General features: G+C 49.9%; 8 protein-coding genes across 8 annotated transcripts; 3 read left to right on the top strand and 5 right to left on the bottom strand.

The window, feature by feature from the left end:
• Positions 1-70: 70 nt before the first annotated feature.
• AKAW2_81100S (uncharacterized protein) lies at positions 71-1,607 on the bottom strand (the record flags this gene model as incomplete). The annotated part of the gene is made up of 4 exons (XM_041682194.1): positions 71-126; positions 191-594; positions 653-1,430; positions 1,505-1,607. The coding sequence occupies 4 exons, from the start codon at positions 1,605-1,607 to the stop codon at positions 71-73; spliced, it is 1,341 nt and encodes a 446-aa protein (XP_041549061.1).
• Positions 1,608-2,082: 475 nt separating this feature from the next.
• AKAW2_81099S (cytochrome P450) lies at positions 2,083-4,001 on the bottom strand (the record flags this gene model as incomplete). Its single annotated transcript, XM_041682193.1, has 4 exons — positions 2,083-2,604; positions 2,658-3,470; positions 3,523-3,557; positions 3,614-4,001. 4 exons carry the CDS (start codon positions 3,999-4,001, stop codon positions 2,083-2,085), a joined length of 1,758 nt encoding a protein of 585 aa, XP_041549060.1.
• Positions 4,002-5,124: 1,123 nt separating this feature from the next.
• Positions 5,125-6,148, bottom strand: RPS2 (40S ribosomal protein uS5; the record flags this gene model as incomplete). Its single annotated transcript, XM_041682192.1, has 3 exons — positions 5,125-5,382; positions 5,453-5,710; positions 5,885-6,148. 3 exons carry the CDS (start codon positions 6,146-6,148, stop codon positions 5,125-5,127), a joined length of 780 nt encoding a protein of 259 aa, XP_041549059.1.
• A 492-nt stretch (positions 6,149-6,640) lies between these two features.
• SYM1_2 (Mpv17/PMP22 family protein) lies at positions 6,641-7,488 on the top strand (the record flags this gene model as incomplete). Its single annotated transcript, XM_041682191.1, has 5 exons — positions 6,641-6,651; positions 6,704-6,758; positions 6,879-6,984; positions 7,088-7,393; positions 7,445-7,488. 5 exons carry the CDS (start codon positions 6,641-6,643, stop codon positions 7,486-7,488), a joined length of 522 nt encoding a protein of 173 aa, XP_041549058.1.
• Positions 7,489-8,400: 912 nt separating this feature from the next.
• Positions 8,401-9,271, top strand: TIF45 (eukaryotic translation initiation factor 4E; the record flags this gene model as incomplete). Its single annotated transcript, XM_041682190.1, has 3 exons — positions 8,401-8,604; positions 8,669-8,740; positions 8,804-9,271. The coding sequence occupies 3 exons, from the start codon at positions 8,401-8,403 to the stop codon at positions 9,269-9,271; spliced, it is 744 nt and encodes a 247-aa protein (XP_041549057.1).
• A 2,622-nt stretch (positions 9,272-11,893) lies between these two features.
• On the bottom strand, positions 11,894-12,678 carry AKAW2_81095S (uncharacterized protein; the record flags this gene model as incomplete). The annotated part of the gene is made up of 2 exons (XM_041682188.1): positions 11,894-12,366; positions 12,642-12,678. 2 exons carry the CDS (start codon positions 12,676-12,678, stop codon positions 11,894-11,896), a joined length of 510 nt encoding a protein of 169 aa, XP_041549056.1.
• A 281-nt stretch (positions 12,679-12,959) lies between these two features.
• On the bottom strand, positions 12,960-17,409 carry AKAW2_81093S (peroxidase/cytochrome P450 family protein; the record flags this gene model as incomplete). The annotated part of the gene is made up of 12 exons (XM_041682187.1): positions 12,960-13,339; positions 13,399-13,675; positions 13,742-13,975; positions 14,040-14,457; positions 14,524-15,000; positions 15,061-15,122; positions 15,181-15,967; positions 16,025-16,367; positions 16,425-16,514; positions 16,567-16,675; positions 16,748-16,912; positions 16,978-17,409. The coding sequence occupies 12 exons, from the start codon at positions 17,407-17,409 to the stop codon at positions 12,960-12,962; spliced, it is 3,774 nt and encodes a 1,257-aa protein (XP_041549055.1).
• A 918-nt stretch (positions 17,410-18,327) lies between these two features.
• On the top strand, positions 18,328-19,515 carry AKAW2_81094A (T6SS phospholipase effector Tle1-like catalytic domain-containing protein; the record flags this gene model as incomplete). Its single annotated transcript, XM_041682186.1, has 2 exons — positions 18,328-18,511; positions 18,578-19,515. The coding sequence occupies 2 exons, from the start codon at positions 18,328-18,330 to the stop codon at positions 19,513-19,515; spliced, it is 1,122 nt and encodes a 373-aa protein (XP_041549054.1).
• Positions 19,516-19,967: the final 452 nt, after the last annotated feature.

Below are 19,967 nucleotides of genomic sequence, written 5' to 3'. Positions count from 1 at the left end.
CCATTCAGACTTTAAAAAGTCATGAACATAAAGAACATCAATCTGCTTCATTAATCGAATATCATCTCAATCATAATTGATCCCTCATGGAGATCTCGGGTAAGTACCAGATCATCAATCGGGTCACTATTCTGCAAACCGTCAACAAACCAGCCACACACCAAAACCAGAAAAGACAAGGTAAACTCACTAAGCGACTCCGGACCGGTATACTTCTTCTCACTGATCTTCTTGCCGCCCTTCAATTCAATCACCTTCAGCTCAGACGACAAATCAACCCGTCTGGCAGTACTCACCTTTTCCTGCATCTGGCGCGGGAAATCCACCTCCACCTTCTTCATGGGCTTGCAGAGCCAGAAGCCGGCGTCCACGCAGTAGTCCTTGAAATGGATTCTCTGCAGTCTCTTAGCGTCAAACCAATGCAGGAACGGATCCGCGTCGACGATGAATCCAAAGAGAGTCAGTGTGCGGATGGATAGCTTCTGGCGAGTGCGGCCCACAGACATGGCGCGCACTTTGGCCTTCTCGATGACCATCTTGTCGAGGTATTCGGCTTGGCCGAGTTTGTGGTCGAGTGCGCCGGTGCCGTCGCCGCTGGCGATGGGTTTGCTGTTAGTAACTAAGATGAGATGGGGGTAACTGGGATGCTTACAAGTAAACCGGTTCCGCATAGTGAGCCTTGTTGAGCTTCCAACCTCCCTTAATAAAGGGCCAATCGCCAGTCTTGCTCTTGCAGATGCGGGGATGCAAGGCCATGCCAAGCTCCAGTTCCTCAAGGTCAATGTTCAACCAGGCAGCCTGCCAGATATATGTCTGGTATGACTGCATCATGCCAATGATCTTCAGGCTGCGGAGGTTGCGGAAGAGACAAAGAGGAGACATCTGCTCAAGATCAAGCATGATGAGTGCCGGCTCGGATTTGCTGTCGGTTTTATTGTCAATTTCACTGATATTCTCCTTATTGTCCAATTCCTGAGGCCAGAACAAGTCAAGTCCGAGCGAGTGACGGTCATCAGTAAGACGCTCCCAGGTCTCGCCGCCGCGGAACTCCAAGAGAGGCTTCTCCGGGGTAGCTTCATCTGCAGATAGGAGCTGGACTGATCCCACCTCGGTCTCATCTTCAGACTCCTCCCGCATCAAGTTAGCCATTCTGTACAGGGCGGAACGGATGAGCGAGCTCGAACGGCTGGACGCGACGCTGGATCCTCGGACTTGGGATTGGGAGCGCGTGCGAGATTGCGAACGAGGGCGTCTGGAGAGTTCAGCGACACGAGCTGTTGCTAGGGGAGTGCCAGTGAACGCCGCATCGTTCATACTGAACCGACGGCTTCTGCGTTTGTCTGGGTTGGCGCTGCTGGCAGCAGGGGCATGGGAGTTTCGCTCATGTTCTTGGTTGAATGGGAATCTTTCGTGCAGAGGCTTGTCTTGATCTAGGAAGAGTATTAGTTGGATGATGAGGGGTGGAGACTGTAGACAGAGAGAAGAGGGGAGGTTCGATACTCACCTGCTTCGATGCGGTCGTGAATGGGCTGGTTGTAAGCTTCAGCATCTTTCCAGAACTCCTCTCCGAGGAGAGTAGCCTTCCAGTGATCCGGGTAGTTCTCCATCGTGGGTCTGTTGGTGTCCACCAGCAGTGGAGATGTGATGGAGAAGACCTCAGTTGAACAGATGGTTACTGCGCCGAGAAGCGCCGAGCAAGATCAGGTGAGGAGTGGTGAAAGTAGGGAAAGTGAGAAAACCACGGTGAGAAGCGGACGAACACATATTGCTGCAGCCAGGAAGCCATTCACTGATGCTAAGAGTGGAGTATCTCGGCGTGTGTGCAGAAGTAAACAGCCTTTCTTTGGTGCCGGACAGACAAACCCGCCTCAAACACACCAGCTCCATATAGAAGATTAACAAAGCACCTACATCACAAAGACTTTCACCGAGCACTAAGCGTGTGATTACTCCATTGTCAGTTGCTACATTCTTTATATACATCTACTCTGGCTGGCTTTGTTTTGGCTATTTGGGCATTCATTAGTTTCATCCTGCTTTATGCCAGCCAATCCGCCATCATGCATCAGCTTCTCCAAGAACTCATCTCCTTCGGAAAAGCAGCGGTACTTCCTCCCTCATAGCCAGGGTGATAATCGCGGTGCTTTTATTCAATACTCTTTCAGCATTCAGTCTGCCTTTCTCACTGCTGTCGGCCAACTCAATCCGGTACTGTTGGAGGACTGTCGTAAGCGCAGCGACGAATTCGACCTGCGAGAACTTCTTTCCCAAGCAAGCGCGGAACCCGTCGCTGAATGGAATGTAGGCACCTCTAACGGGCTTATGGATAGTCGGATATTCCAACCCAGGGCCAGCAAGTCCAGGTAAATCGGCATTTCCGGCCAAGAAACTGTTCTTATTGCGCGCATCCCACCTCTGCGGTCGATAGTGTGTGACATCGTCCCCCCAGTATTCTTCAGAATAGTGAAGACTGCCCGGATTCAAGTTGATGTCGATATCAGGTTCCAAAACATAGTCTTTACCTTCGTAGTGGATGACGCTCGGGGAGTCCCCTGTACATTTTGGTATGGTGACGACCGGAGGGTAGAGGCGCATCGTCTCGAGCTAAATCGCAGTTAGCTTACCACCAGCTACACCGAAGGGGATTTTCAGCGTACCATCACGCAAAGAGGGGTGACAAGCTTGGGGAAAACTTCATCATAGTTCCAGTCCCCTATACTCGGCGGTTCATCTTTGACAGCCTCGGATATGCCGTTATATACCCAATCTTGTACAGTTTGATGCAGGGCAAGCAGTACAAAAGCAAACCTCAGAGTTGTTGCTGTCGTTTCATGCCCAGCAATGGTAAATAAATGCATGTTGCTGATGATTTCTCGGTCGGAAAGACCTGCGTCCTTGCTATCTCCAGGCTTCCTGGAGATTAACATGCCCTCAATAAGATTCGAAGGGCTTTCTTGTCCGCTTAATCTGGACTCCGTGGTAGTAATCAATCTCTGTAGATACTTGTCTAGATCTCGGTGAGCTGCGAAGTCCTGCTTGAAGAATGGAACCAACACTCTCGGAATCCACTTAGGTAACATATTGTTCGCCAGCGCCATGGTGGGGATGTTCACATTCATGTAAGCCACTACTGCTCCGAACGTGAAGTCGAAACCTGCTGGTGGGGTGGGACTGTCCCTGAAAATGTCCTCCTTGTTCTTGAGCGAGTCCTGGGGTAGTGGCTTAAAGGGCGCTTTTATTCCAAACCCAGCGCCAGACAGCACGTTCAAAGTAAGCTTGTGGATGTCGTCTCTAGTACATTCCGCCGTGAATCCCGGTCCACGAGTTGAATCTAGCGGAGAAGCTTCCGCCCATTGCTCGATCATATCCCGCGTTTGTTGAATAGACTCCTCCCATACCAGGGCGTTATTCTTTTCGTGGAACGTTGTTGCTGTGTATCGACGGTGGTGAGACCATTCTTTGTCCTCACACTAGACAGGTCAGTCCAGGACCTTACTTGGTATTTTCGAAAGATGAACTTACCGTGACAACATTTGGCCCATACATATCCAGGATGCCTATGATAGCATTAGCATTCGAAGTTGCACAACTGACAATTGTTAGGGAGACCCACTATATAGCCTGACTGGCTTCGGAAAGTCCTGCCGTGCATTGACGATCTGAGAGACCACAGAGGCATCCGCGACGCTCAAGAAAATGCCGCCAGAATTGACTAGCATGTAAAGCTTCCCGTACCTCTTCACTTGGCGATCCCTAACCATCCAGCGATAGGTGCCAACATTATCGTACAGGATATCCCCAACCCATTGGGGAAGACAATATTCTGCAAGCAACGGGAGAAGCCAGCCGAACAAGATCATAAATATGATGCTGACATTATACGGGGGCACAACATAAGAAAGCTTGGAGCGCTGTGCTTTGCGAATATTCTTGGCGAGGTTCCAGATGTAGTTAAAAACAAGCAGGCTTATGAAGCCTAAGACGAGTGTGTACGCGATCATCGCACTGGGAAGCCCAAGCTCGGGCGGGTACTCGCGTCAGCAGAACTTTACTTTGCAGGAATGAAATGAAGGAATCCTTGGATAATAAATAAGCATCGACTCAGCGACCGCTGATTCCCTCAAATCCTGTCGGATTATTGTTTCCCCCTTTGATAAGTGCCAGGCTGTCAGCGGCGCGGCGCAGCTGACATGTGCTAACTTGAGTCGCACTGGCTTAGAGTTTATTTAAATGAGTGGTCCGTAATACTCCCCGGCGCTTAGAGAGATATGAAGGGGAAGTAGGGAGAAAAGGGATACCAGCCCGAAGGTGGTTGATTGATGGTGGTACCAACAAGGGCAAAAGGATCGTGACTTGGCTATCGATCCAGTAACTCGATGGATCTCGGACTATCTTCGATCGGCAGCTGAAGGCATGGTTGCGGGACGCACGGGAGGTGGATCATGCGCCACGGGTTCTGCAGTCTGCTCTTGTTTTATTCGGCAGCATCAAGCGAATGAAAATCGAATTATTGTAACTGACGCGGGTGCATTAAACGACAAGGTACGGGGAATGTCGGCTGGATGCCGTCGACATTGTTGATGGCTGGGGGCGTGGCAGATAAGCAAGCAGTCGGGTGGGTTTAGGCGGAGCCGTATGCGGAATCTGGAACACATCCAGGCACAACTTCTCCACTACATTGTCTGATACGTAGACCAGAAAAAGTTGAGTCGAGATTAACAACTACGTCATTACGAGGAAGCTGAAAATATGCAAGGTCTAGAGAGCAGCCACTGTTCGTCAAATCGAGCACTACGTCGCGGGGATCCCTGATTGAAGGCCTAGCCCATCCTACTATATCCCGACCGTGTGCAGGCATTGCAATGCAGGAACCCGTCAGCCACCCACTTTCAAATACCGTCGGCTTGCCGAAAGAGAGCTTGGATCGACATCACGTTGTTTTTCCTTGTTCACTGTTCCCGTGTTCATTACATCCATGAATACCGTATATAGCGTAGCATAGCGCGAAAAGTCAGGATTTGCCGGTACTGCCGATCCTACAACCGAAGAGACTTTTGAAAACCCGTAGGAAAATAGTTCGATTCAAAAACAATCATGCAAGGTTATTCCCATCATAGCACTATCCTAGTACTTCTTGCCCTGACGCAGGACATCACCGAACTCCTCCAGAGGGCTGCGGATGAGCTTAGTCTCCTTCCAGAGGTTGGGGGTGAGGAAGCCGTAGGTGTTGACGACGGCAAGGAAAGTAGCCTTGAGGGTGTTCTCGAGGGTCTTGGTGGAACCGGAAGAGCAGGTGTAGGCATCCTGGACACCGGCAAGCTGGAGCAGACGCTTGACAGCGGGGGAGGCAACGAGACCGGTACCACGGGGAGCGGGGATAAGCTATAACCGGGTTAGCATAATGGCCGGACGGAGAAGCGAGATCGAATATCGGGAATGAGTCGCGACATACTCTGACGGAGACGGAACCACACTTGGCGCTCTGCTTGACGGGCAGAGAGTGAGGCTCACCAAGGTTGGTACCCCAGTAACCTCTACGGACGGGGAGAACGCTGAGCTTGGCGATGGTGATGGCGGCACGGATAGCGGTAGCGACTTCCTTGGAGGTCTTGATACCGAGACCGATGTGACCCTCGGAGTCACCGATGACAACGACGGCCTTGAAGCGGGTACGCTGACCGGCACGGGTCTGCTTCTGGACGGGTTTGATCTAAATTTTCCAACCGTCAGCACCTCCCACTTTTTCGATATATCCTTTTTGACCCCATCATGTCTGCAATTCCGATCCACGTAAAAATTCCACCGGCGCATTCAATCCTATTTCCCGCGCACAATCGTAGATCTTCCTTGTCGACAATTCGGTAATCGGGCGATCGGTTCGTACCTTCATGACCTCATCCTTCAGCTTGGGGAGGAAGAAGTCCACAATCTGGTACTCCTTCACGGGCAGGGAGTGCAGGTAGATCTGCTCCATGCTGGTGATCTTGCCAGCCTTGACGAGACGGCCGAGCTTGGTGACGGGCTGCCATTCCTTCTCCTGCTCCTTGGCACCACCGCGACGACCACGGCGACCACGGCCACGGCCACGGTCACCACCACGGTCACCGCGAGAGCCGAATCCTCCACGTCCACGGGGAGCGTCAGCCATGTTGGATATATATGGCGATTGAGAAAGTCGGGGGGGGAGAGGTAACGGACGGGAGGTGTCGTTGGGGTTGTCGACGTCGAGGTTGACTTTCTTCTCGCTATCCACAACTTGTTTTGGCACCTGGGAAATTTCGCTGGCGGGTGCGCTAAGCGAGCCCGCAGCCCTGTGCCCTAAGGTGCCCTCCCGATTAGGTAACCCGATTGGGACCCCCCATCCCGTATCATCATGTGACAAGTGGATTATACCCCATTGGGAGCCGTTATCTTCCAATGGTTTTGCTTTATTTTTTCCATTTCAACTTCCCGCTGATGCTCTTATCGGCGGTCTGGGGTTCTGATCCAATTATTTGAAGTTATCATAGCTCCTCTTGGGTCCTCTTCTGCTCTTCTCCAACTATTTACAAATCTGGGGCGCTGGGATCATCATCTCCGTTCGCAGTCAATCGCATTAATTAGTTTTATTTTATATATAGTCATATTCTATTCTTTGATAATGTTGCGTTGGTATGTTTTGTCCATCCTGATGATCAATACTTCCATTGCTGATCAGGCACAGGTATCAGGCGAGGTTGGCCAAGCAGCCTATCCTCACTGCTAGTGTGACGAGTGCTGTAAGAACTTCATTCCTCTTACAACCCATCCATTCATTCACCATCGTACACTCCTAATATCCGATCTCAACTCCGACGTAAGATCAGTTTTAGCTGACCTTTATTTCCTATGCGGACTAGCTGTTGTTTGGTAGTGGAGATGTTCTAGCCCAACAATTAGTCGATCGTAAGGGGTTTGATAAGCACGACATGGCAAGAACGGGGCGCATGGCTCTTTATGGTGGAGGTAAGCTACTATATGATCCCTTATCATTCTGAGGTCCCCTTTCTGCCCTTACAAGTCCTGGGAGTCTTCATACAAGGCAAGTGGGCAAGCTAACATGTAACAGCGATCTTCGGACCCGCTGCCACCACCTGGTACGGTGTCCTCCAGCGTCACGTCGTCCTGAACAGCGCCAAAACTACCCTCCTTGCCCGTGTCGTCGCGGATCAATGTGTCTTTACTCCCGCACACCTGACTTGTTTCCTGTCTTCCATGGCCATCATGGAAGGCACCGATCCCATCGAGAAGTGGCGTAATGGTTTCGTTCCCAGTTTCAAAGCGAACCTTGCAATCTGGCCTCTCGTCCAAGGAGTCAACTTTGCCATCGTGCCACTTGAATACCGTGTGCTTTTTGTCAACCTAGTCGCGTTGGGTAAGTATATCCCAGCCTTCTACTAATAACGACTGATACTGACATCACTAGGCTGGAACTGCTTGTTGAGCCTGATTAACAGCGGTGAGAAGTGACTTTGATTATCAATACCCCATCTGTTGTAGACACTTTGCAGATATCCCTTTGCTGTCCATAGAGTACTAGATGTTGTCTGGTCCAATTGTTTTTCATTCGATTATTAAACCTACGGGCTTTTCTGCGCGTCTTACATAGAATATTTTCGTATCAATGGGTAGCATTATGTTGTTTAGTACCTTATAAGAAGACTAAATTACTACAGAACTAGTACTGCTGATAGTTGTGTGTTTCGATTGTTGGTTGTCGACCTGGCTACTAGACCGCGGACGGTTTTATATATTTCAAATTACTTGCAAAGTAGTACTGTAAGTAACCAGCTGTAGCACTACTAAGAGCTCTCAGATTCAACCTGAATAAATCTCGACGGTGTAACATGACAGCATCAATGAGTAGACTTTGAAATTAATTCACCTCATATATATAGAAAAAATAATCTAAAAATAATATTCCCTGATGTCGACAAGATGATATTCCCGGCGATTAGGGCTGGGGTTGGGCAGCGGTTAGCCTATGAAAGCACTGCAAAGCGGCGTGGCCCAAAAGGGTAAAGTTCCAATCGTGTCCCCAAATGCGGCTTTCTCCAAACCATCAAAACTTCAGGTTGTGATTTTCTGTCGTCGCCTCAAGAAATCCCCTTCTATCACGACTTCTCTCGCCGTGATTCTGCCTGGAGCAGACGACTCAACTTTCCGTGAACCGAGCGCGCCACTTCCCGCTCCTACTCTGAGCCCGTCAACCCCCCCAGCTGCGCCTTCCGCGATTCTCTCTCCGACACAAAATTTGCCATCCGCGCTATTTTGTCTCTTCCCCTCCGACACGACCGCTCTCCCTCTCATCACCACAATCTCGCCGTTGCATCCTCTTCAACCACCCTCACTTTCCCCTCACCTCCTCAATCAACTTTCATAATGGCCGCTGTTGCTGAGAACGGTCACGCGCCCGTGGCTGACGAGAACGCCGCCCCCGTTGCTGCCGCCGTCGAACAGAAGGAACAGACCGAGAAGACAAATGGAGACTCTGTCACAGTATTCCACGACCCCGAAAACTTCACTGTGAAGCATCCCTTGATGCACGAGTGGACTCTGTGGTTCACCAAGCCCCCTAGCGGCAAGGTACGGATTCTTGCTGAATCAGACACGGCAGTTGGTCAGACAACTAACCTCTCCTGCGCAATAGGGCGATAACTGGAACGATCTGTTGAAGGAAGTTGTGACTTTCAACTCTGTTGAGGAATTCTGGGGTATCTACGTATGTGTTCTCCGTTTTGGACCTTCCGAGGAGTCTCGCCCCCGCTAACCAATGCTTCAATAGAACAACATTTCGCCGACGTCCGAGTTGGGCCTCAAAGCCGACTACCATCTCTTCAAGAAGGGAGTTCGTCCCGAGTGGGAAGACCCCCAGAACAAGCACGGAGGCAAGTGGTCATACTCTTTCAAGGACAAGCGCTCCGTGCCCATCGACGACCTGTGGCTCCACGCACAACTGGCCGCCATCGGCGAGACTCTCGAGAACGATGGTGACAACGAGGTTATGGGTGTTGTTGTGAACGTACGCAAGGGCTTCTACCGTGTTGGTCTGTGGACCCGGACTGTTGGCAAGAGTATCCCCGGAGACAAGAACGGTCGCACACCCGCACAGGGCAAGGAGATCCTTGAGAACATTGGTCGGCGGTTCAAGGAAGTCCTTCGTCTTAAGGAGGCTGACGCCGTTGAGTTCTCGGGTCACACGGACAGCGCACACAGCGGCAGCACGAGAGCCAAGGCCAAGTACACTGTCTAAGGTGTATAGCCTGTGTGTGCAACTCCATTTACGAGGTATTCATTGCGGATCTGTTTCTTTGCTACGGAATAATGGGAAGTCTTTGTGACGATGGTTGATAACGAATCCGAATGGACCGGCATGAGGAAATGCGCGTCCGACTTGCTAGCATTTGCGGTTACAGTGGTGGTTCGGTCATAGGCACTGATGGCATGCATCTTTCCCTCAGTACGTATTTCTGACGAGGTTTATACCATATTTTATCGAGTTATAGCTTTACGCCTCTAGTGGCCCACAAAATTACGAAAAACACTTTTAAACATCTTATTTTAGTGCATGTGCAATAGACGTTCCGCTGCCTCTGGCTCTACTGTTTCCATATTTTGTGCCGAAGACTTACTCTACATCTAGGATAGGGATATACTTCGCCGAGCTGACTTGATGCCGAATCTGATTGACGTAGCCCTGGTGTAAAAAAGGCGACACCCTGGAACTTCGGCTTCCTACTTATCCACGGCTCCCAGATGGATGAGTTTTCGTTTGGAACTATACTGTGGTCCGTCTCATGGAACGCGGATCTATTCTTGGGACTCCTGAGGCCGTCCACCGTTCCAGTTCGGCCCAAACTGGACTGATGACCTGCACTGAAGTCATTTTGCGCATCCTGACTCAATCGTTCTAATTATATCGAGTGCTGACTTTTTGCAAGCCTTTTCCGCCCCGTCTCGGTGCCATTCGGACGATTATAAAAAGGGACTGCCAGCCCTGCTTGTCTCTCGGAAAACCATCCCTCCTACAACTCCCCCCTCCTCACCTATTCTCTACTCTTGGCTCCTACTTCCTCTTCTCTTGTCTCCTTCTCCTCCTTCTCTTCCTACTCTTCCTCACATCTTTACCTTCTATTCTTATCTTAGATAGTTCTATTCTCGTTGCTTCTTCTGCTTGTTTTCTACTTGCTTTTGATAGCGTTCTTTGCGTCCGTTTGGCTTACTCCTTTTCTTATTTCGTCTGCCTGCCCTGCTCGTTCTGCTTTACTTGCTCTGCTTTCCTGTTGTTCTGCGTTGCTCGTCTGCCTGCCCTCTTCCCTACTATCTCATATCTCGTCATCTGTCCTTCTTTTCCCTTCTCTGACCTCTCTTCCCCTCTCTTCTCTCCCCTTCGCTCTCCTGCCTACCTTCATCTCCCCACCTCCTACTCTACTCTGTCCCGCCTTTCCCTGACCTACCTTACCTACCCCGTTGTTCTCTCTGCCCTCTCCCCTACCATCTCTTCCTCGTCATCTGTCTATCTCTCATCTCCTCTCTTCCCTTCCCTTTGCTCTTCTATTTGCCCTCATCTCCCCTACCATTCCCTCCCCTACCTTGCCCTTACCTTCCCTGTCTTCCTCTGCCCTTTTCCTATCCTTTCCCTGCCCTTTGCCTATCACCTCCTCTCCTTTCCTTCCCTCACCTGCCTGCCCTGCCCATTCCTTTCCTACCCTGCCTTGTCCTCCCCTACTTATCCTATCTTCTGCCCTGTCCTTCTCTGCCTCGCCTTTCCCTTGCCTTCTTCTGCCCTTTACTGCCATCCTCCCCTATCCTTTCTCTACCTGCTCTCCCCCGTCCTTCCGTCCCCTATCTGCCTGCCCCTGCCCTTCCCCTGCCTGCTCATTTCCTACCCTTTCCCTACCCTTCCCCTTCCCCTGCTTGCTCATTTCCTACCCTTTCCCTACCCTTCCCCTTCCCCTGCTCTACTCTGCCCATTTCCTACCCTTTCCCTGCCCTTCCCCTTGCCCTTCTCTGCCCTGCCCTTCTTCTATCCTGCCTTTCCCCTGCCTACCTTTCCCGTTGTCCTTCTTCTGCCCTGCTCTTCCCTGTTCATCTTCCCCTTACCGTTTACTCCAGTTTCCCTGCCTGCTCTCCCCTACCCTTCCCCTTGCCCCCTCTGCCCTGCCCTGCCTTTTCCCTGCCTACCCTTCCCCTCTCTGCCCATCCCCTGCCCATCCCTTGCCCTTCTCGTGCCCATCTCCTGTTCTGCCTTTCCCATATCATCCCCTTCCCTACCTCCCCTACCGTCTCTTCCCCTTTCCATCCTGCCCTTCCTTGCCCTGCCCATCCGTCCCCTCCCCTGCCTGCCCTGCCCTACCCTGCTCTGCCTTGTCCTCCCCTACCTGCCCTGCACTGCCTTTTCCTTGCCCCTTTCCCCTCCCCTCCCCTGCCCTGCCCAACGTTTCTTTGCTTGTTTTGTGTTGATTCTTTGCTTTGCCTGTTCAGCGTTGTTCTGCTTATTCATTACTCTTGATTTCATCTCTTTCTTTGTTAGATTTTTTCTATTCTTATATCTATTCTTACTAGATAGTTTCTTATTCTTATCTCTATTCTTATTATATAGTTTCTTATGCTTATCCTTTCTTTCTTATAACATTCTTATCAGATAGCTCCTATTCTTATTAGATAGTCTCATATTCCTATTAGATAGTTTTCTTATTCTTATCTTTTTCTTGTTTCTTATTTGCCATCCCAGTCATTGCTTGTCTGCTTTTATTCTTTACTTCCTAGTTTCCTTGCTTCTAGTTTCTTGCTTTCTTTTGTTTCTACTTTTATATCTTATTTTTTTGTTTCCTATTGTTTTTTCTTTGCTTCTTATTTTCTATTTCTTACTCTTCTAGTCTCCTGCTTTCTGCTTCTTCTGCTTCTTCTGCTTCTTCTGCTTCTTCTGCTTCTTCTGCTTCTTCTGCTTCTTCTGCTTCTTCTGCTTCTTCTGCTTCTTCTGCTTCTTCTGCTTCTTCTGCTTCTTCTGCTTCTTCTGCTTCTTCTGCTTCTTCTGCTTCTTCTGCTTCTTCTGCTTCTTCTGCTTCTTCTGCTTCTTCTGCTTCTTCTGCTTCTTCTGCTTCTTCTGCTTCTTCTGCTTCTTCTGCTTCTTCTGCTTCTTCTGCTTCTTCTGCTTCTTCTGCTTCTTCTGCTTCTTCTGCTTCTTCTGCTTCTTCTGCTTCTTCTGCTTCTTCTGCTTCTTCTGCTTCTTCTGCTTCTTCTGCTTGTTCTGCTTGTTCTGCTTGTCCTGCTTGTCCTGCTTGTCCTGCCCATTCTGCTCATTCTGTCTATTCTGCCTGTTCTGCTCTACTTCCACGCTTCCATTTCCTGCTTTCTAGTTTCCGTGCTTTTAATTTTCTATTTCCTGCTTCCTCTTCTCTTTCCTCTTCTCCTTCTTCCATTTCCTATTCTACTGCTTTCTGCTTTCTGCTTCCTGCTTTCTGCGTTTATCCCCTACTTCCTAGATTCTTTGCTTCTAGTTGCTTATTTCTTATTTCCTACTTCCTACTGTCTTCTTTTTACTATTGCCTATTTCTTGTTTCCTTATTTTCTTCTTTTTCCTTTTCCTTTTTTTTTCGACCCTCTTTTTATTTAGAGTTTACGGTTCCATGGTTCAAACAGACGGGATGGCTGGTACATCCGGGATTCGTAGTAAAATTTGCATCAAGGTATAGTAAGAATGCGATACTTTCTATCTCATATTCATATGCTGTTGAATGTTACATTACATATAAGTACATTACTCGCAGCTATAGGTCGTAGTTCTAATGTACCTCTTCCCAGTCACTCTTAGATTATTACTACAGTATAGTGAAACCTATCACAACTGAGAACATCTCTCCGTTTTATATTAAAGAAGCCTTTCATTTGAATCAATAAATACCTCATCACCCCTCTCCCCTCTCACACAAATGAAAATATCAGTTCAACGTCCCCGAAAACCTCCCATAACTCTCATCATCCCCCAACATAGAAGGCAACGACGACGAAGACGTCCTAGTCACCTCATGATACTGATACTGATTATGATGGCTCTGTCCGAACGAATACTGCGTTGCCATGCCCATTCCGCCATCCGTCATGCTGTAGCTTTCCTGTCTGGTATATTCTGGCCCTCCATGATGATGATGATGATGATGTGTAGTAGGTACAGCGGAGTAGATTGTATCGTCGACACCACTCTCGTCGCTGGTATCAGGGTTCTGGTCTGTAATAGGGAAAGATGGTATTGCTGCTGCTGGGGGAGGGGTTGGGGCTTCGTAGGCTCCTTGGCCGTAGCCTGAGAAGTGGAGTTTCCATGCTATAGGTAATAATATTGTTAATAAGATGGGTGGTGGATGGTTGTGTAGGAGGACTTACTAGTCGGATCTTGAGTCATCCACGACCAACTATCATTGAGATAGACCCGTCTCCCTTCGACGATGATACTCTTCAGCATGCCCATACCGCCTGGTGCTGGTCGTAGATACTTCAGCCCTGCTAGGACGCGGAGCATGGAGACCGCGAATGTCAATGCGATTTCCTTGCCTAGGCACTCGTGCGCGCCGTAGCCGAAGTGGATGTATGTGTTTGAGGGGCGGTCGAGCTTGAATGTTTCTGCGTCGGGGATGCTGGTTGGGTCGCGGCAGGCTGGGCCCTGGAGGAGGTTAGTTGGATAGTCATGGTAGGAGGGGTGTGAGTGTGATAGGTGTGGGCTACTTACGAGGAGGGTGATTACTACGTCGCCTGGCTTGAATTCCTGATCGTTGATGGTACGTTGGGCTTTGCAGACGCGAACGGTGCATTCCATGCTGGTTAGACGTTGCGCTTCGAGTACGTATTGTCGGAGAAGCTTGTCGACGGAGCCACTGTTGTCGGGTTGGGAGACGAGATTTTGGATCTGTTTCCAGTGGTGGATGTTTTCCGGGCGGAGGTAATATTGTAGGACGTCGGCGATCTAGATGATGGGGATAACGTTAGGAGGATGTGTCACTTCGTCAAATAAATATGGGGTAACGAACCAGTCCAACAGGGGCTCCAACACCCCCAACTGCTGTAAGCCAGCAAACCTCTGCTGTTTCAGCCGCAGTCATGTCCATCTCCATCATTTGCTTTGCTACGTTGTTTCCATACCAGCGTAGGGTACTGGCGGACTGCTTGTGGCCAGTCAAGCTTCCAAGGATGTGGGTTTTCTGTGGCTGGGCTTGTTCGTTGACGACCTTGAGAGTAGACTTGACAAGGGCCTCAGCACTCTCAGAGGCCCATTTTCTGCGTTGCAGCATCAACCCTGGGTCGGTGTTATTGAAACCCCAGGTGCGGACGTTCATGAGATGTTTGTAAACTGTTGCTGCGTTCATGCTGCCAGACTCATTCTCTGGGGTCTTCATGTCTAAGCAAAAGAGGTCTGCCATTATTCTTGCATTGAGGGGAATTGCAACGCTAAAATGGGTCAGTAAGCCTCTAGTTGTGATAGTTAATGTGTTGGTAGAAGATAGAGAAACTTACTCTCGAATAATATCGACTTGGTTCAGGTCCTTGGACAGCTGTAGAGTGTTCAACTCTAGCAATTCTTTACCCAGCGTAACAGTCGTGTGCGAAAGCAACTGGCTGAACTGATCCGGACTGAACAAAACGGACTTGACGAGCTTCTTCTGGGCTGTATTTTCCGGACCATCGCCTCCTAGCATATAGTCATTGAACCTCTTGCCCGGTATCATGTCATTAAGATATCTGGCCCACGGGACGCGGAATGTATCCTGGTCCTTCAATACCTCAATGATGGTCTCATGATTCGCAAGCATGACAGTATGGGGTGGCGGTTTTGGATCCTCTTGACTATACCTATCGATTGTTCCAATCTCTTTCGCAATTTGTTCGTTCATTTTACGGGTGAACATTGGCTGGGTTGCGTGGAGCGAGTTGTATGGGAACCATCCGGGTAGTGCGCGCTGGATCAATTTGTGGAACATCGAGCCTCCCAATCTATAGTTTGTTAAATAATGAGCTAATTTTTATGCACCTTGTTGTTTTGTGAATACTTACATATCGTAGTCTTGTTGAACTTCACGAATACCCCAGTTAGTGAGATTAGACGCAGTGTAATCCTGACTTGCTGTTAGCTCCTTCACTTGAAAGCGGCAGAGTAGAAAATATTTGACTGACCAAAGTCAAGAACCGATCCGATCGAACGAGAGTAACTGCATCGCTAAATACCGCTCTCCCGACAGTGTAAGGAGGGCATCCACCACACCCAGGATCCATGGCAGGTTTTGCGTCCTCCAAGAATATCCCAGGGTACATCTCGACCATATCCGGGTGATCGTACAGCTTTCGTAACAGATCGGCAATCTTAGGATCAGGGTTGATGTCCTCAAATGACGAATGCCGCTTCAGCTTGAAGAAATCACGCATCTCATTCAAGGACGCGAGATTCCATTTGCGTGCAGTGAGAATGCCGGCAATTTCGACCATGCGAAGTGCTTTGGGAACCATCCTAGCCCCAAACAGACCCGCTGGGTCCTCCATGCTGTCTTTCAGGATCTGCACCAGTTCGGCATCATTGAACCTACCATTTTGGTTTCGTTTCAGACCACCGAATTCCCGCTTACTGGGGTCTTTCTCGATGCTTCGTTCGTAAATTATCAAACCTTGCATGAACTCCTGTGGTGTAAGTTGCTCCAGCGGTTTCTTGAGGTCGGGGAACAGACTTTTCAAGAACTCGTTCGTCCACTGTTCGTCTCGCCGGGAGATAACCGAATGGAAGCGATATAGAAGGTTGAACTCTGCCGAGACCTGGTTTCCCACACCTCGAGGAACCCCATCAGCGTCAAATGCTCGGCTCACGGCCACACGAGGATCTAGAGTCCAGTCACTCGCCGAATGGTGAGTGTTGGTCAGTCCGCGGAGGTAGTCGTGTAGTGAGATGTTGACGTAGAGCCCGTTTACGATGCTATCCCGGAGTTAGTTCATTTTTCAGTCATGAAGAAAATATGGAATGTTGACTTACAGACGAGTCACCTGGAATAGATCTTCGTCTTGCTTGGCCAGTGCCTTCCGCTTTGCCTCCTCAGATGTCGTTGGCGGTAGAGTGAAGCGCCCATTCTCGTTGATCTTCAGCAGAACATCGGCCACATAGTTGTGGAAACGGTTGTACATGACAAGGATCACGTTGACACCAGGGGGCTGACCCAACAGCCTCTTCTCGTGGAAGGTGTCAGGCTTGAGCATGCCGCGTTCCATAGTGCGCACCCTCAGTTGGTCTTCATAGCTGGAACCATATAGAGGTGCGAGATCCAGATATGATGAGGTGTCTGAGATATTGGGGTCGCGCCGGTTCGTGCAGAAGACATCTACATGTTTTTAGCGCAAGGGCTTGACTGAGTACCAGCCTTGTATAGTAGACTTACCGTGAATGATGATGCTTGCGTGATAGAACAGAACCGACGAGGTGCCTGCAGGGTTTTCCCGGAAAGTCCCTTCATCACGGGCCATGAGGACTGAAACTAAGCTTTAGAATTATACTGTCTGGACTCGAGACTCGAGACTCACGATCAAAAAGAAGGCCAGGGTCAGGCTGCACTCCGTGCAAAGCCTTGAGGCAGGGCACCGATCTCGCATACGGACTGCCTGCTTTGCCAAGGTCAGGCTCTAAAGGGTTCTATAGTATTGGAGTCAAATTGGTCAGTGATGTCTTTGTATTTCGGACGACAGGTTGGGAGATTCGTCTCACGTTGTAACTTCCATCGGGAGTGCGGTATTGATACTTGTTCCCAAAGTACGATAGCGGAGGATGCTCCAAGCTCTGCCAGAGCTGGTCGACCAGGATGCCGGTTAACCTCTGTCGGGACTTGGAGGTCCGCGGCAACATTGCAACGATGGCGATGACTTTTTCCATCTACAGCGGCCAATCCTCATCAGCAATGGCACTTTTAATGTGGACACAGATGGAAGCCGACTCACAAGCATTTGACGATCATCGATCGGCTTTCCCTTAGACTTCACTAATTGGATCAGTGTACGAAGATCATTTCTCTTGCCTTTGAGTCCTAGAGCCGAGAGATCTTTGACAAGGCCCGTGGCAAGGACATCGGGATCTCCATATGACTCTCCAGCTTGATATTTCACGTCATCTTCCACTTCTGCTAGCTCTTGTGCATGGAAGATCCTCGCATATAGCCGTTGCCAGAGCCCCTCTCCCGTCCCGGCAATGCTGGACAGAGCTGCTTTTGTGGCCTTTGGAAGGAAACGAGGCCTCAACTTCCATGTCGGGTGTGTATGGGAAGAGAAAACCTTGGCAACTATCTGGAAAGGGCGCGTCGGTTCATCTGCAAAGACCCGCAGGTAGAGAAAAGAAAGGAGGCAGAGGAGAAGTGCAATAAAAATGGAGCTCATAATTCAGGAAGGCGAGGTAAGGCGAGGTACAGTTTTAGCCGTTAGTTGTATTGAAGAGAGCAATCTATTGCGATGCTTCTGCAATACATTATGAGATCTGTGCCCGAATACTTATACACGAGGAATATCTATTAGGAATCAGCATGCTGTGAAAACTGGGCCACCAATGCCAGCTGAAAGAGGACCCCTCGTCCCCGGCGCTTGGGGTAGCTGAGATCCTGAAGACCATACGGGGAATACCGAGCAGACAAACACCTATCGATCTGCGGACACAGCCCAGCTGAAAGCATGAGATTCGGTCTGGCCCCGTGCCCAGAGCTGTCATTGCGACAGTCTGCAGACTTCGCCAGCCACCTGTCGCCTGATTGGTGGCAGAGACGGCACATATGCAGAGGAAAGGGTAGATAACCCCTCAGGTGGTCGTGCTTGAGGAGAAAATTCAGCCAGCCACTATGCAGGAGAGTAACAATGAGAGGGGTTTATCAGACAGTGTGGTTTTCAGCTGGCAAGATCAGCATATTGACAAACCAATCATTAGTATGAAGAAGGGGTCGGACCGCGACGGGACACAGACCTCATGCCGCGGCACGATCATCATTGAAGCTGATCCAATGATAGATGCTGGATTGCATCTCGGCAGTTCTTACCTCACGAACACCCCCACAAGCGGTTCGTGTTGAAATCCTCCCCGCGGCCCGTCATGATCGGCGCTGGGCATCATGATTGTGGTCCCCGAAGGTGCTGCTGTCTGGACGGTTGCGTTGCGTTCACTCTGATAAAGCTGGGTATTAGGCATGTCCCGTAAAGTGCCGTCTCTGAGTTCAATGTTTCTAGGACTCATCCATCTTTTCGACTGTTGACTTTCCCATTTCGTACCTTTTTCTTCGTTGTTCCACTTGGCCAGGATTTCTCAAAGCCATGCCACACTCAACTGTGGATCAGACATCCAGCGTGGAAGCGCCCTATTCTGGTCCCCGAAAGCTGGTACTCTGCCTCGATGGCACTGGCAATCAATTTATGGGGTTTGAGCGCGACTCAAATATCGTCAAGATATACCAGATGCTCGAAAAGAACACGCCCGGCCAATTTCATTATTACCAGCGTAAGTTATATGGGAACTGGGGTTAGCCACAAAGTGTATGATTCACTGAGCTTACACATTGGCCAGCCGGTATTGGCACCTACGTCGAAGGTCAATCGTCCAGCTCCGGATTGCTTCGGTATCCGCGAAAACTGCAGTCGCATATCTTAACCACCATCGATCAAGGAGTGGGAACAACATTTGAAAGCCATGTCCTCGCAGCATATCGCTTCATCATGCGGTATTACTCCCCAGGTGATCATATCTACATCTTTGGATTCTCGCGGGGAGCATACACCGCGCGATTCCTAGCGGAGATGATCCACGAACTTGGCCTTCTTTCACAGGGCAATGAAGAAATGATCCACTTTGCCTGGGAAACTTTCAGCAACTTCCAACAAGCGCGAGGAAAGACCGATCGCACTGCGAAGGATGAAGCATTGGTCTCATACATGAAGAAATTCAATACCACCTTCTGCCGCCCGCAAGTGCAGATCCATTTTCTCGGATTATTCGACTGCGTGAACAGTGTCGGCCAATTCGAGATCCCCTTCCATCGGAAGTCGCACCAATATCTCGTCAGTCCGGCGGCTCGCCACATCCGACATGCTGTATCGATTCATGAACGTAGACTCAAGTTCAAGCCTGCCCTGGTGCTGCTTGACAAGACCAAGCCAGTGGATCTGAAGGAAGTCTGGTTTGCAGGGAACCATGGTGACGTGGGAGGGGGCTGGAGTCTGGCTCCCGGACAGTTCCACCTTTTGTCTGATACACCGTTGAATTGGATGCTGCAGGAGGTCCTTCATCTGGAAAAGTCGGAGAGCAAGTTGTCCTTCCACACGCTCAATGTTGCAGACGTAGTGGAAAGAGAGAATGCGTTTCCCGGGAAGGAGGAACCAGGGACCACAGCGTATGATGTCCGGAAACGCACGAACCAGCCACACGATATGCTCATGTTTAATCGAGGAGCGACCTTCCTGATGGTAATCTTTTGGTGGATACTCGGTGTGTATACATCTCGCTGAGATGACCCAAAACTTGGTACTAACCTGCATAGAAATCCTCCCCCTCTTCACACGCCTCGAACTCGAACACGGCAAATGGGTCCCCCGGCAATGGCCACCCAACATGGGCGCGCCTCGCGATATCCCCGAAGACGCCGTTATCCATCCGAGCGTGCATGAAATGGTCCGGGCGGGCATTCTGGATCCGAAGTCGATTCCACCGCGCGGTGGAAACAACTCTCACCTGCCCTCCACTGCGCGGATTACTGGCGCGTGGAAAGCGATGAGGAAGAGCCAGGAGAAAAGAATTTCTTCATTAATGCAGAAAAAGAAGGCTGTAGGCGCGCTTAGGAGCGAATTTGACGGGAAGACTGATTGAGATGGACCGAATTGTCTGGTGGGGGGACGGCGGTGAATGTTTGGAGGATGCTAAGCAGATGGTTGATATCTATTGTTCGAGGGCCGTTTGTGGG

This window comes from Aspergillus luchuensis, chromosome 8 (assembly GCF_016861625.1).
Source record: "Aspergillus luchuensis IFO 4308 DNA, chromosome 8, nearly complete sequence".
Taxonomy (NCBI): Eukaryota; Fungi; Ascomycota; class Eurotiomycetes; order Eurotiales; family Aspergillaceae; genus Aspergillus; species Aspergillus luchuensis.
This window is presented reverse-complemented; position numbering and strand designations above follow the sequence as displayed.